Raw genomic sequence first — 16789 nt, forward strand, 5'->3', positions numbered from 1 at the left:
AACTTTATATATATATATATATATATATATATACACACACACACATATATATGTATATATACCAAAAACTGTGAGTGAAGTAATAGCTTTTGTGCTCTTTTTAAACAAACTATGAACTATTCAAAAAAACTGGAAATGTGGCTCAGGGGGATCATTTATCCAAACCTGAGATAAATTCGAAATAGAGAGATCCCTGAAAAGACTGCTAAACATGAAGATTGGCACTTTAAAAATCACTGAAGTTTAAAAAAAATTATTAGATGGTTCTATATTAGTTCCATTTTATATTCAAACAAATAGAAACATAAATAGAAGAAAAGAGCAGAACAGCCACCATCTTAGCACACTCATGATCTCATAGCTCAATAAACAACTCTCAGTGCTAAATTAAGTTCTATATTACATTTGGTCTTTTATTTAAAGTCTTTATAAGAATGAGATGCACTTTGATTTTCAACTGAATTCTGTGGATGTGATGTGAGTGGTAGTGACACCATCCACATGGCGTGGCTAATAGTAGGAGGTAAAAAATTTTTGTTGAACAAATATTACCTTAATCAGAGCAGTAACTATACAATAATGAGATTATATCTCTATATATGTACATGTATTTATCTACATTTTGTACATACCATAACTCTTTATGTCAATATACAGCTGCATAAAATAGTCATAATATTATGGGCCAAAGAGACCATTGTTAGTTTATTAAAAATGTTTCCCAAAAAATTAATCTTATTTTAATAAATCCATGTAACTTTTTTGTGTTTTTAAAATGATTTATGGAAGGGAGAATAATTGTAAAGACTCTGCTTCTATAATTTAAAATCCTTTTCCATGGAGCATCCTCCCTCTCTCCAGCAAGATTAAAAGCTCCTTTCAATTTATATAAACTTTAAAAGATTAAGAAGTGTGTAAGAAAAAATTCCACGAAAGTAAGAGAAATAATAGAAAATCCTGATCCACATTATTGGAATATCTCAACCGTCAGGATATCATTAGGCTCAAATTAGATTTTAACAGTTGAAAGTAAAAATAAAAATAACAATAATGATAACTTTTCTGGTCAATCTACCATAAATTTTAATAAAACAGGTACCATCAATGCAGGTGCAGCCTTTTGCCAAAGGTATAGATGAGTCTTTTCTGTTGTCCTACAGAAACTGCTATTCACAAATACTTTTACATATGTACATATTTATAAATTTATAATGTATAGTCACACATTAAGGGGGAAATGCAGAACTTATAAGAACAATATTTAAAGTGTCTAACAATACATACCATACAAAGCATTTTTTATTGCTTGTCTTCAGGCATTGTGTACTGTCTTAGACTACCACACCCTTCCCTAAACAGCCCAGAAGAGCTATGATATATTTAAATGTGTAAGAAAATAGGATATCTTCCATTCCAGTGTATGAATAAAGTGCACTTTTAAAAACAATTTAGATGACAAAGAAGGTGCTTTTGGAAGGGAATTAAAGAAATACATTAATTGGCTCATGTAACAAATTTATTTTATTAAGGATTATGGATTACTTTTCGTGAGGGAATTTTTAATGTCAAGGCTGTCTTCACCGCAAATTCTGTTAATAAGATGCATTTGTGACCTTGGTATTAATACAATCATGCAAAGCACATAACAGAATCACACTGAAACAAAGAAAATGAAAAAAAATAAAAGTTAAACGAGGCAAAGAAATAGCAGTTTTTGTTGTGATTTTGCTTATTTCCATAAGATACTCCTTTTATTGATTTTATGAACATACCTATTTATGCACTATACTGAAATACTGTACAAAACAGCAAGAAATGCCACTATTTGACTACTTACGTTTCTACAAAAACACCATCATATAGGTGTATCTATTAGTAAAAGTCAACTAATAACTGCTAATGTATATGTGAGTCAAAAGGATTTTAAGTTTGCCCAAAATGTTGAATCTAGGCATGAGACACAACTATTAATTTCTATTAACATATTTCAGGGACATAAAGAATATTTTTTAAATACTGAAAGGAAAATGAATTTTACTCATTAATAATTAGTAATTATATAAAATTGAAAATTGTGGTTTCTAATTTAGCTACATGTTTGTGTGTGTATCCTAATTGAGCTAATTGTGTGTGCGTGTGTGTGTGTGATGTCTGTGCATGTGAACTAATCCGCAATCTGTTGGTGATGCTTTAAAGTTTCAGTTTAAAAATGTTCAACTCTTACCAAAACCTCTTCAGGTATACAAAGCTGCAAATTTGAGTCAGAGAAATTTAAAGATGCAATTTACAAAAGCAGATTTACATTAATTCTTATCTGAAAGAGCTGCTTTCAAGACAGAAAAATGTGCCAGTTAACTGCCCTTTCCTTTGTAATTAGTGGCTTCTGAGTCCTGATGAAAAGAAGCCTTAAGGCAGAATTTGCAGTAAACAGGAAAGGAGAGAATCATATAAGTGCTTATATATATTCTGTGACACCTATGAATTCTCATTGATGGGAGTTTTTGGCACAATTTTCTAATCCAGTATGAATGTTGCTCCACAGCAGCCAAACTGGATGTTTTTTCCAGTCTCCAGCACCAAGAAAATTTAGCTGATCGATTTCAATACAACACATACTGGAAAGAGTAAGACCTATTTATTGTCTTTTTTTTTAAATTTAAGGTAGTTTCCAATGATTAAAATAATCTGTAGGATTTCAATTATTACTTTCAAATAAACTCTAATGCTAAAAATGTCATGTCCACGACATTCCAATAGTTATTAAATTCTAGGCATAATGAACATCCTGTCAGGGTGACTCATAATTATTTGAATTTGTCATGCTGTAATATGTACATGGCTATGGACACTATACAGGGTAATTAAAAGCTGATTTCAAATCTCTAGTTTTTCTTCTGATGTGTACTAAGCTTCCAATTATACTAGCAGGGATTCTGAGCACTTGGGAAGGGAACTGATGTTGCAGATATGAGGTTCTGTTATTTAGAGGAATTCATCTTGGAACGACAATGTTACCTTACGTTATAGTTAGGCAACAGTAGAAAATACTCCTATGTAAGACCTAAATCAAAAGGGTCCATAAAATGTGGTGTAGGATCTCCATTTTCATCGCTGTTAGGAAAAGAGAAAATAAATCAGGTCATCTGAAATCCACTTTAAACCAGTTCCTAGGGTAAATCTTTTAAAAAGGCAATGGCTTTTTGGGCATGGGGTGCTTTCTGCCTGCAGTACCACAAGTTAGCAAATGCGTGTCTCTATTAGAGGTCTATAAGCTATGTTGCTATATACATACTGTACATGTTGGTTCACAAATTAGCAGTTATTAGTCAGACTGTACATGGCAAAACAAACCAGGTTTAATGTTGCTATACATCCCAAAGACAACCTGTGTCTAGATTCAAGGACTGACCCCTAATACAGGTTCTCTGTTTAAGTATGTAGCCCAGTAAACTAAATTAAATGTACCAAACAAAACTGGGAAAACTATTCTAGACATTCTGTCAATTTTGCTAACACTGTTGAAAGTTTTCTTGGCTTCAGCTGGCTTGTTTTCCGGCTTCTTGTTGGGTTCTGGCGTGGTTGCACTCTTGGAGATGGTGGAGAGAACTGGGTCTTTTGAAAGATTCGGGGCATAATTGGCAACTGCCACTGCATAAGCATTGTTCTGTATCATGACAGAGGCTTTTTCTTTTTTCTATTGAAAAATACAAGAATTAACAGAATGTGGGTTGAGACTGCTTCTTAATATTTTCCAAACTCCAGTTCAAATTCTGAAGTATCTTGATAAGCATCATTATCCATTAGAAAGAAGGAATTTAGGGAAATAAATGTAGTTTATTAAGTCCTAAAACCATGAGGGAGAGGAAACCCCCAGAGTAAATCAATGATATCATTTTCCTGGAGAACCATTTTCTTGTTGTTTACATGGAACACTGACAATCAAAAATACAACTTTAACAAATGACACATTTTTGACTCTTACAACTCACTCAAATATTTGTTGAATGAATGTGTGAATGAGTAAATGAAATGTAGACATAATTTAACATGAGGAATGATCATCTACAGTGAATGACCTCAAATTTTGAATTAATAATTTAATTTCTTTAACTTGATAACAGGATTTCTCCCCTTCATGTCAAAATCATACAGTAATGTTTTACTCAGATAGTAGGAAATTGTATCCATATACAGATGTTAGTGTAATAAATACTAAGAACATAGATGGAAGATGAAATACAAACTTTTGGATTTCTGCCTAGCTCATCCACAACATGTTTCTCCTTATACTTCCCAGTTCAGTTCTCACCCACTTTAGTCTGGGTCACAGTTTTCTCCTGCCTGGACCAAGCAGCATTCCTTTGTACTCTTCCACTTGGCTTGACCTCATCCAATCATTAGTCAAACTACAACCCCCATGGGGACTTTTTAAAGACATAAATTGGATGGGGTCACCCGTCTGCTTAAATCTCTTAAATACCATCTCATGGAACTTAGAATAAAATCAACACTTCCTGCCATGGTGTCTTTTTTTGTTCATTATATACCAGTCTCACTGAAATAACTTGCATTTGGAGGACTTCTTTGTTTGATGCCTTTGGCTATGCTACTTCTGATAGGGCCAGAGTAAAGGGACAAAGTAGGTAATTAAATAGTTAATCCCACTAGGGGACTGTAAGTAAAGAAAAAATTATGGGAGACTCCTGTAAGTTAAGGAACACTCTAGAAAGTAGGTTTGCTTAGCCACGAAACCAAGCAGGCTTGCTTAGCAACAAAACCATGAAACAGAAGCACGAGACATGTCCCAAAACAATAAAACAATGGTGGCATGAGACCCACATCCTGCCCAGTGAGCTCAGTAAATTAATGTTTCCTAGGACACATTCCTATATGCACACTAAAAACAAAAATATAAGGAAAGGTGACATACTAAAACCTGAGATGATTTCACATTTTTAGCACAAGTTACTGCCTTTTTGCTCATTTCCATTGAGGCATGACAGTCCCAGCTTGACCATGTAGGGACAAGAAAACTCCCCTGCCTGACATGGAGGAGGAATTGATGATAGAAGCATGACATCTACTCAAGAATGAGGAAGAAGGGGTTTTTTCCCCCTCCCACTGTTCCTTTGATTATAAAACTGTAGCCTGCTAAGTTCTTGGGGCACAGCACCCTCTGGCCTGCCTGCTTGTAAGCCTCACAAGCATCCTATTCTAATACATCACGTCTTATCTACCTCTTTGTCTCTCACTTAATTCTTTCTGCACTGAGACATAAAGAACCAGAGCTCGGAGTCCCCTGAAATGCCACCTAGTGGTTTCACTTCCTCATCCTGGAATGGCTTCCCTGCATCCCATTTTCCACATGATCAATACCCTCTCATATTGTAGTCTTGGTTGAAGTGTCATTTCCTCAGAAAGTACTTCCTAACCACTCTATCTAATGTCATCCTGGCTCCCCATCTATACTCTTTTAGAGCACTCAGTTTACTTCCATCATGTCATTTTTCAAAATGAGTAAATTCTTTCTTTAGTTGTGTGATTATTTGACTGACATCTTCCTTTCCTTTTAGAATCTAAGTTCATTGAAGGCTTGCGCTATTTCTGTCTTGTTCACCATTATAACCTTAGCATGATTCCTTCCATGAAGTAGGCAGGTAATATGTAACCAAATTAACAAAACCTGAAAATATTTACTCAACATTAAATAATAATATTTAATGAAACCTGGAAAACTATTTAACTGCACTTCTGTATTAATACAAACTCATTGCTAGTTATCTAAATGCAAACAAATTTGAGCCAGCAATGAATTATCCAAAATAGTGAATAGTGTAAATCAACAGATTTATAGGACCAACTGACCTAGAACAGAATTTCAAGTATCAGTATCTCACAATGTCCAAGTAAAATAAGATAACAAAGGGCCTCTGAAAGCCCAGGAGGGTCTGTAAACAGGCTCACATTTCCTGTCCTTCACTGACACTGGGTTTCTCCCTCACCTCTTTCCCTTGCTGTTAAGGCATTCTTCCAGAACTGGCTGGAGCAAAAAAGGAAAAGGGGTAAGGGATTACCATTTGTAGCTTTATGAAAGCTATAAAACAGCTTTTCCCATGTTACACATGGAGGGTAATCCTCAAGCATCTAACTGGTAGCAATGATAACTAACACCCTGTGAGCCCTAGGATGTGTCAGGTTGAGTGTTAAGCCTAAGGGTGTCATTGCTGACAAAATTCACTACTGGATAAGAAGTAAGTTCTATGTTGTAACCCCAAGTTACAAAATCAGAAACAGAAGCTAAAGAGGTTTTGTGACATGACCAGGTCTCCTGTCTACTAAGTGGCTAAAAAAGCACACAAACTCAAATGTGTGTGGTTTTCAAACCTCTGCTTGGAGCATGCCTCGTGACTACCTCTGAGGAAGCTTGTGAGTATCTTTTTCTCAAGATTTTCCAATTGAAGTATATATTACTAGGTCAACCTTCTAAAAGGACTTTTTAACCCATAAAATTCTGACACATAGTGTTTATATTGTTATTATTTCAATTATACCTAAACATCACTTAAAATGATATCGAATTGCAGAGATTGGGCAATGCAGAATTCCTAACAAAGTTCCTGGCACAGGGCAGGCTCAAAAAATGTTTGCTTCATGATAAATGAATGACATCTACTAGAATGATTACTGTGATAATATATATATATATATATATATATATATAATGTATATAAGCATATAATGTATTTTATAGAATACAATAACCATTTATTAGATTAATAGAAATAGATTCTAATAGTGTGTTCTGCAATTCTATTATGTAATTATCCTGAAAGTCCTCAATTTCAGCATCTATAGATGTAGGAGACTGAGAAATAATAAAATAAGCTCAACTGAAAAACAATGCTGTGGAATTTCCACGTTTGTGGAAACTGTTTCACTTGTGATTGAGACATATAAGAGGGAAGTGGGAAAATATGACTATACACTAAAACAGCAAATGATTTATTTTTATACATTATCTGGGGAAAAAAAGTAAATTATGCTGCTTTAGAATCAGTGGATGCTGTTACTTAAGTGGAATGAAAAGGGAAGATAACCCATACTAATTAAACTTTCTTTTTTTTTTTTTTTTTTGCGGTACGCGGGCCTCTCACTGTTGTGGCCTCTCCCGTTGCGGAGCACAGGCTCCGGACGCGCAGGCTCAGCGGCCATGGCTCACAGGCCCAGCCGCTCCACGGCATGTGGGTTCCTCCCGGACTGGGGCACGAACCCGTGTCCCCTTCATCGTTAGGCGGACTCTCAACCACTGCGCCACCAGGGAAGCCCTAAACTTTCTATTTTTTAAATGACATTTTATAAGAATCAGAATATTCTGAGGTTATTACTTTATTAGAGTGTCTAAATATATAATTAAAATTTTAAGTCTGGAAAATTCCTGATTACAGAAATCAAAACATCTTACATCATCGTGGCAAACCAGTTTTGGTTTTCTTGGAGTATTAGATAAAATGAAGTGTTAGTAAATTGAGCAAATGCTTTAGCTAAAATATAGACACCTAGTAGTGAAGTGACCTAGGATATAAATGAAAATAACAATCACATAGTTTCAGAGTTGGAAAGAATCTCAGAGACTGAATAAGGAAATAGAGCTTAGAATAAGGAAATGGAGCTCTCATAAATACAACACTAAATACAACAGTCTTTGGAGAAAACCCCAGGTTTACAAAGTGGCAAATTTATGCTCTTTCTACATACCATGTTGCTTTTTTACAGTCATTGTGGCTACTAGAAAGCCCATTACTTGTAAAACAACAACATGCTCCCTTGTCAGATGCTATTGTTAACTGTCTGCTAACCATCCTGACTGAGAAAAGTGATACTTACAGAAGATTGTTTGAAGGTTATACAGTCCATCCACTTCTCTAAGTACTCTAAAGTCTTTCCTTGGATTAAACTGGGCCATGAGAAAGCTATATACTTGGACCATATTAGCTTAGCTCCTTGAAGAATTGCCTTCACTGAGTTGTATATTAATGTAATGCCTTCAGCTTTTATTGAAGGGGACTACAAGAAACATCAATATAAAATTCATTACTGCTTTTACTGGGAAAATGTTGACATTACTTGCAATAGCACCCAAATTTCCCTAATATCAAACCCATATGATATTGTTTAAAAAAGATTTTTAGTGTAGGACAGTCGTTCTTTCTGAGGAAATTTATACATCCATTTTTTGGTTAAAGAAAGATAAGTTTCCCCCATGGTTTACTCTCATAGCCAAGAAGCTCAAGATTTGAATCTCAGCATAATCTAGCTATGAACTACAGTTAATGTTCTGGCCCAAATGGTGGACATATCTGCAGTCTATTTTCCTTCATCCTGATTTTCTACTTCTATCTATATCTTATTATAATAATTTAAGTACATGCATTCTTTTGGTAAACTGCCTGAAATGCTTTTGGAACAAGGCATGATGTTTAAAAATGCATATAAATGAATAAAAACACCTGAAATACAATGTTTTCTATGAATTGCATGGAGTGAATCACAAAACAATGGCACATTTCATGTTAGTTTGGATATTATGGTGCTATGCCTATATTTCAAGTAATTTAATATATAGTGTATTTCCAGAGAATATGCTTTTCTTGGCCAGTGTAGAACCACTGACTCAGATTTAGAAATAAAAACAATCTCGAGACAAAAGGTATTTTTAAAAATTTAATTCAAATAAACTATGTGCTAAATGCTATGTCAGGTATTGGCAGAGAAATAATGAATAAGACAAAACTATTATCCTCTTAGATCAGGTAACCTACTGTTAGAAACAGATTTGTTTATAATAAAAGTATAATTTAATGAGGTTACATAAAAGAAATTCATGCCAGGTACTGTAGAAGGATAATGGGGGGATGGCAATTAGATACAATTGGATAGATTTGAAGGAATAAGTAGTTCATCAGTTGGAAAAGAAAGGAGAGGGCATTTTAGCAAGAGGGCTGAACACATCTAATGCCATGGAGATGTGTAAGGGCATGGAATTGGGAGATGTTTTTAATGGCTAGAGGAAGCATATAAGCATGGACTTTAGACCTGTGTTCAATCTTGGATTCACCACTTATTAGATGTGTGATCCTGAGCAAGTAACTTTACTTGACCAATCTTATATTTCCTCATTTCTAACATGGAGATATTCCCAGGCACATAGTAGTAAGTGCACAATAAATTACACACACACAAAATTTCTTATTATTTATTATGTAAACAAATATATGAGAAGGCTATATATTTGGACCATATTAGCTGAGCTGCTTGAAGAATTGCTTTCAAAAATGCATTAAAGAGCTGAAAAATTAAATGAACAGATTTCTGTTTTAGAAAGATAACTCTGGCACTACTGTAGAGGATGGATTAAAGGGAGACATGATTTAGAGATAATGAGGAATAAAGAGTCTCAAAATAATGAGAGAGGCAAGGGCATGGTCTATGACATATAGGTAGGAGAATGGACATCATTCAATGACTGATTAGGTCTTAAGGGTAACTTCCAAGTTGTTGGTTTCTGAGATTAGGTTTTGCCATGAACTGAGGTATATATGAAAAAAAAAATGTAGGCATTTAGGAGATTTTTTGTTTGTTTGTTGTTTCTTTCACCTTTTAAAAGAGATATGTAAAGACTGAAATGTCATATTCATGTAGAAATGCCTAGGGAACAGGTTGGATATATGAGCTTGGAAGTTAAAAGAAAGGTATGGAGTATAGCTGTAGATAATAACTGTGGAAGGTAAGATAAAGGTGTTGGCTGTAGTTGTGATTTGGTTATACTTCATTAATTCATACCATATTTATTGAGCAACTAATATATACTAGGCCCTGTGCGAAGGGACAAGGATAAATGATTTATTAAAATAAACATGGTCATTGTTATCATGATCAGTGAAGGAGGTGGTATATAAGCATGCAATTACAAACTGTGATAAAGAATTAAATGGAAATGAGCAGGATACTATACACACTTATAAAGTGATCTAATTATTCAGGGGTGTGGGGAGCAAGTGTTCAGAAATTTCCTGAGGATTGGTATATGTGCTGAAGATGAGTGGGTTTTACCTATTTGGATATAATAAATAATAAACAGTGTGCTTAGTGTTGCTGACATTCCTACAAGTATTGTCAGTAAAATCCTTTAAGTGAGAATCACATATGAATGGTAAAAACAAAAACAGAAAATAAATGTAAATGACTATTTTGGGGATAAACAACAGCAGATGCTAAGGAGATTGGATCTACTCTGAACTCAGGCAAAGAATCTCAAAGAACAGAATGAATAGTGGTAGCTGCCAAGATTTGAGGAAGGAAGTTGATATTCTAAGGCCTGTTTTAAAGGCCTAACAGAAGAGAAAAAGTTGCTGACTTGGACCTGAAATGGAATCTTGGAGTATAACAGTATTCAATGGATTCAATGGGGATCCCTTAAGAATGGAAAATTATCTTACCTGAAAATGTAGAGGTCGTTGCTGTCCTTCAGTTATAGGACAATGAATGGAAAGAATTACAGTGAGCTGAGAAACTAGAAGTGAGAACATACACATTATAAGCAATGTTTTCAAAAAGCTTGAATGGAGAAAAAGAGGGTGGAATCTGATAATGGGGAAATGGGTGACATACAATCTGGAGAGAGTTTTGGTTTTGCCTTTATGATAAATAACATATTAAGCATCTTCAGAAACTTAAAGCAAGGAGACAGTTGAAAAGGAGAAGATAGCTTTGAAGAAGTAAGAGAAGAAAATAATAACTGATGCTTCAAGATTGAAAAAGGAACAAGAAGAAAAGAATCAAGAGATGGGGTGGAAGTCTTGAGGAAGTGGAAGAACACTGGGTGTAAGAGAAGGTTCCGGAAGAACTTGGGGGGTTGCATAAGTAGATATTTTCTTATATGGAAGGGCATAAATATTTGCCCTTCCATATAAGTTAGATTATTTGATCCACCACTACATTTTTAGAATGATAAAATTTTGTTGACTAATTTCACACCTTAGGCTAAAGGTATAGTGTACACACTTGTGCAAGATCACAGAGCAAGGTAGGCTTTGTCTTCTAATAGAGGGCTCAAATGTGTCTTGAATATGAAGTGAGTGGATTTATTTATTTATTTGCAAAAACTAACTTTAAAGATCAACAGAGCACAATCTACATGAAAACTGTATGTTAAATACATATCTCTTTCTTTCAAACATATAATATTAATATGAATCTCTGAGTGATTATTCTTATGAGACAAATTAATACTTGCCAGTTAACAAACCTTTAATAACTTTTTATATACTCTTTGGATTGACAGATAATTTAAGTGCATTTACTCATGTTTACTAACTTCAAAAAAGAGGACTTCCTCCAGTCTGGTTAAACTGAAAGGATGCCAGTTTGGCTGATGGATAAAAACTTTGTATTTCAGGAAAATTATTGTTCTCCACTTAATTAAATCTAAGGATAACTAAAGCAGAGGTAAATTGCACTGAAATATTTTTTTTAGGCATATGTGCTAGTTTGGGGCACTATACTAGATTTCCTTTTAGTTCTAAGGACCTGGTTACTTCCAAGGTAGGTTTAGGAAATACCTCCCCAGATTCATTTCAATCATGAAAATGGATTGAGTACCCATTGATAAATTCACCACTGTAAAGTTTTAAAAGTCTTTCCATGAAGGCAAAGAAGTCTTCTCATTGGTATTACATTGCCAGATCTAATATCAGAAACTTATTTATTCTTTTATTCAGCAAAACTTTCTGAAGTGCCTACTAAGTGACTGGCACTGTGCTTGGCACTCTAGCTGTGGAAAAGTGATTAAGAACAAGCAAGGTGCCTGATATAATGTTCCCTTTAACTTATCCACTGAACTTGAATCACTTATTACTGAAATAATACAAATTTGTTAGTTGTTTTCCTGCAAATTAGGTTGGAACATAAATAATTTCAACCTAGATTTAGCTTCACTATGTGTGATCTGCTATGTGGGTGGAGTTAAATCCAGTATTCATCAGTAGTAGGTTATTGCTTTTAGAATGCATTATCAAGAATGTGTTTTTCGCATTTATAGGTACTTCTCTTTTCCAAGTTCAGGGGGTGAGAAGGCATATTATTTGATATGCCAAATCACAATATCAATTTGATTGACACCCTCATCGCATTAAAAATAATATATCAGTATATTTCTACACAGGGCATTTACACTACAAACCACTATTTATCTTTTGTGACATATTTACAAAGCATTTTATCTTCAAAAAAAGTTAGTATGAAAGTGCATGTGTAACTAATATAAAAAGGAGTAATTGCATAGATAGCAATGGAAAAGCAGTATATTTTATGGGGAATGACAACATCAATCAACAGTAAAATGCAATGGAAATGGTAAAATAACCTAGAAGTTAAGCATGGAAAATTAATCAGATTCCCTTTAATATTTACTCATTGGCTATTAGTATACAAAACATAGCTTATAAAATGAAATAAACCAGCAGTCTTATGAGAACTTATACAGTTTACAAAATTAGGGAAAAAGAGCAAGACTTTTAAACTATAACATCAACTGTTTGTACGCTTTAACTGCAATATTGTCATAGAAATTTGAAAAAAATTTTATATTCAAATAACTGAAAAGGAAAATCAGCAAGTATGTTATTCCAAATTTAATGGAAGGGTATTCAGGTAGATATTTTATTAAAAAGGAGCCCTCCAAGTAGAACTTTTTACTATTATTAAGACTACTTTATATCTCATTGTGACATATACAAAACCTCCTCTTAAGACAGATGAATAATAATCTATAGACTAAGAAAGGAAATGGCTATTTATCAATGCACAAAACTCCCACTTCCTTCAGTACTTGAAACCTAAAAATAGACACCTGAAATAATTACCAAAGAAGTTAATCTTCAAAACAAATACTTTTTCTCTTATAGACTGCAGGAGCAACTTAAAATGTCTAGGCATTCCTACCTAGTTACTTATTCCATACAACATGGGAGAGATTACGATGCTGCCAGTCTCTTACATCCAAGCAACAGAGATGGGGGTAGGTGAAGAGTAACTCAGCCCACTTGATAGGGCCTAAAATTCTATAACTGGGAAAGTTAATGCCCACTTTTCTTTTCCAAATCTTTTTCCTATAAACCAGCGTGGTTAAGAGCATGAATTTAATGGTCAGGCAGATCTGGGTTTAAGTATACTTATTAACTTGTGTGAGCTTGAGCACGTAAATAACCTCACTAAGCCATCCATAGCTTCTTCATCAGAAAAAAATGAGAATTAAAAAGAAACCCTAGTTATAAAGTTGTAAAGATTACATGAGAGAACATATCTAAAAAACTTAGCACAGTGCCTGACACACAGAGCTCAAAAGATGCTAGGAAGTGGTTTTAACGGAAGTAATACTACCAGCACTCCTAAAGGATTTCAGGCAAGAGCGTACTTTGAAAGAAATCTTTTATGTTTGAATGTTCTTAATGTCAGTTTTGAGGAACAGTATCTGTTGCAAGCTAAATCTGTTGGAGGATTCTCTTAATCACGGTGAGAAGGAAGTTCTCACTTACCTTGTCATTTACTACACTCTTTCCATCCCAAGCCCATCCTCTTTTGGTGAAGTAATTAACAGTTGCAAATTCAATTAGGGCAGAGAACACAAATGCATAACAAACAGCAATAAACCAGTCCATGGCAGTTGCATAAGCCACTTTGGGGAGAGAATTCCGAGCACTGATGCTTAGAGTTGTCATTGTTAGAACAGTTGTTACTCCTGCAGAAAGATAGGAAGCAAAAACGTCAACAAATACCAGCAGGACAGCATTGGAAATACTTTTTTTTTCTTTCCCAAAGGTACTTTCAGTGCCACCTCTAGCCATTAAAAAAGCAAACAAAAATCTTCAGAAAGAAAACAGTGTGAAGTTAATTATTGTAAATGGCTATTATACGTTTTGAAGTGATGACTCTGAAATGCTTTCATTTTCCATTTTTGTTTGTATGAATCTCCTTTTTCTCTTAAATACCGTTGAGGTTAGAAAGACTGGTGAAACTGAAATAGAATTTCCTATGAGGAAAGAAGGACTTGAAATTGACCCATTGTCCGTTAACATTAATTAAAAAAAAATCTTTCACAAAGCCTCACATTAATTTGTTCATCATTTATTTGAATCATTCTAAGCAGACGACCAATCATCCACACTAGTAGTCACAATAGAACTATGATTAAGAAGTTCTTCATTCTAAGTATAGCTACCTAAGGATGAAATTAATTCTGGATTGCCTAGCATTGTGAGGACATAATTTCTTTCATAATGCAGCTTAGAATCTTCAGAAAATAAAACAAGCATCTAAATCCCAAACCTTATAAAATTAAAATCACTAAAAAGGTATATTATATACCTTTGTTGGTTTAATAAATAATTTCATTCCTTGCATTATAAAGCTTTTCTGCCTATAGTCTGGGAAGTCACAATGGTTAAGTAAAAAGAAAGCAATAACTCAGAAGCCAGTCACAGTATCAGCAGGTCAAAATGTCTACAATTACCTGTTTTATCAGAGATTCAAGAGAGGATTAGTTATGTACATAGGGGATACATTAAATTAAAAGACAATTGAAATGTTCATTCATATACTGAAATTTTTTATATTTTATTTTTTACTTTCCCTTAGGATAAATAAAACAGCCTTTTTTCTCACTTACCATAGAGTTAGAAGTTCAAAATAGCAATAATTCTATTTAATCATGAGTGAATGCATCTGGGAATATGATGGTAGCAGTAGGGATAAAAAGTAGAAAAATAAATTTATCTCACCTGCTGCTGAGTCAATATTAAAAACCACATTTACAGAAATACATTGTGTTTGCATGCATCAAACTGTGAAAGGTTTTAGATGGTGTCTTTTTTCGAGAATTTGGTAGAGCACATGCCAGATACACCCACACATACCCACAAATACAACCATATCCACCTGTACACACACACACACACACACACATATATATACATGGCAATGCAAATGATGAATCAATATATGAAACTATATTTAACTTCACCAGCAGTCAAGGAAAAAAAAAGCAATAATGAGATACCTTTTCAAAACAATATTATCAGCAAAATGTTAGCAAAACCTTAAAAGATTGATACTATCCTGGCATTGGAGAGGATGTGGGGCAATTGACATTCTCTTTAATAGGGATTACAAATATCTAAGAGACTGTTGCCTAATCTGAGGTCATAAAGATTTAGGCCTATATTTTCTTTTGAGTTTTATAGTTTTAGTTCTTACATTTAGGTCTTTGGTCCTTTTTGAGGTGATTTTTGTGTATGGTAGACGTCCAAATTCATTCTTTCTCATGTGGATAGCCAGTGGGCCCAGCAACATTTGCAGAAAAGACTTTTCTTTCCCCATTAAATGATCTTAGCACTGTTGATGAAATCAATTGATCATAGATATATGGGTTTACTCTGGACTTTCAATTCTATTCCATTAATCTACACGTCTGTCCTTATGCAAATTTCACAGTTTTGATAACTTAGAGCTTTAGAGTAAGTGCTGAAATTGGGAAGCAGGAGTTCTCCAAATTTCTTATTCTTTTTTAAGTTTGTTTTAGCTTTTCAGGGTCCCTTACACTTTCCTATGATTTTATGGTCAGTTGCTCATTTTTTCAAAAATGGTCGCTGGAGTTTTGATAGGTATTGCATTGAATCCCTTGTTTGGGGAAGTATTACCATCTTAACTACATTAAGTCTTCCAATTCCCAAACATGGGATACATATCTATCCATTTAAATCACATATACATATATCATCTCCATTTATTTAGAACTTTAATTTCTTTCGGCAACATTTTTTTTTTTTTTGCGGTTCGCGGGCCTCTCACTGTCGCGGCCTCTCCCGTTGCGGAGCACAGGCTCCGGACGCGCAGGCTCAGCAGCCATGGCTCACGGGCCCAGCCGCTCCGCGGCATGTGGGATCCTCCCAGACCGGGGCACGAACCCGTGTCCCCTGCATCGGCAGGCGGACTCTCAACCACTGAGCCACCAGGAAAGCCCGTAAACTGGACTTTGAATACTGTAATGTGGCAATTCTGGAAATCATATTCTTGCCCTCTCCAGGGTCTTTTGTCAATTTTTGCTTGTTGTATTTATTGTCTCTGTTTGTTTAGTGACTTTTCTTAACTAATTCTGTGAAGTCTGTATTCTTTTCATTTGGGACCACTTAAGTCTCTGTTTTCTTAGCTTAGTAGTCATCTAATGATTGCATAGATTTTTGCTGAAACACTTGAAACCAAAAAAACTCTCAGTCTTTGTCAGGTAATTCGGTGTGCAGGTTGGGATATGTCTTCATCATTCAACCAGGCAGTTTACAACTCTGCCTTCGCATCCACTTCCTGCTTGTATAGAGGCTCAAGCTCAACAAGAGGGGAGCGCTTTGGGCTTCCTCAGTCTTTTTTTGTGTATTCACATAGCTCTATGTATGCATGTGGTCTTCTAGATTCCAGGAAATATGTCAGTGCTTTTCAAATCACTTATGTACAATTAGTTCACCAGCTTTTCCTCTCAAACCTTTTGGTTAGCCCATTGTTTGCCCCAGATGTTATCCACTGCCTCAGGCAGAAGCAGCTAAAATATTTGCCTGGAAATGCTTTCAGTATGCATCCTTCAGGTGGTAGCTTTGGCACTGGGGGAATTCTGAGTCAAATGAAATAAAAACAAGCTTTTTGAGAAGATCTTCCAGGGAGGCATAATACGGATGAAGTAATGACA

The 16789-nt window shown here is 34.8% G+C and overlaps 1 protein-coding gene across 1 annotated transcript in view; it reads right to left on the bottom strand.

The window, feature by feature from the left end:
- Nucleotides 1–3258: 3258 nt before the first annotated feature.
- GABRA2 (gamma-aminobutyric acid type A receptor subunit alpha2) overlaps nt 3259–16789 on the bottom strand; it is a 115723-nt gene continuing 102192 nt past the window's right edge. The window contains exons 8-10 of the mRNA XM_022565004.3: nt 13593–13795; nt 7885–8064; nt 3259–3694 (exon numbers count right to left, since the gene is read on the bottom strand). Coding sequence (XP_022420712.2) covers nt 3398–3694; nt 7885–8064; nt 13593–13795 — 680 coding nt within the window. The 3' untranslated portion in view covers nt 3259–3397. The remainder of the gene's footprint in view (nt 3695–7884; nt 8065–13592; nt 13796–16789) is intronic.

This window comes from Delphinapterus leucas, chromosome 5, assembly GCF_059928025.1.
Source record: "Delphinapterus leucas isolate spDelLeu-1000000601 "Yukka" chromosome 5, BTC_Dleu_Yukka2, whole genome shotgun sequence".
NCBI classification, from domain to species: Eukaryota; Metazoa; Chordata; class Mammalia; order Artiodactyla; family Monodontidae; genus Delphinapterus; species Delphinapterus leucas.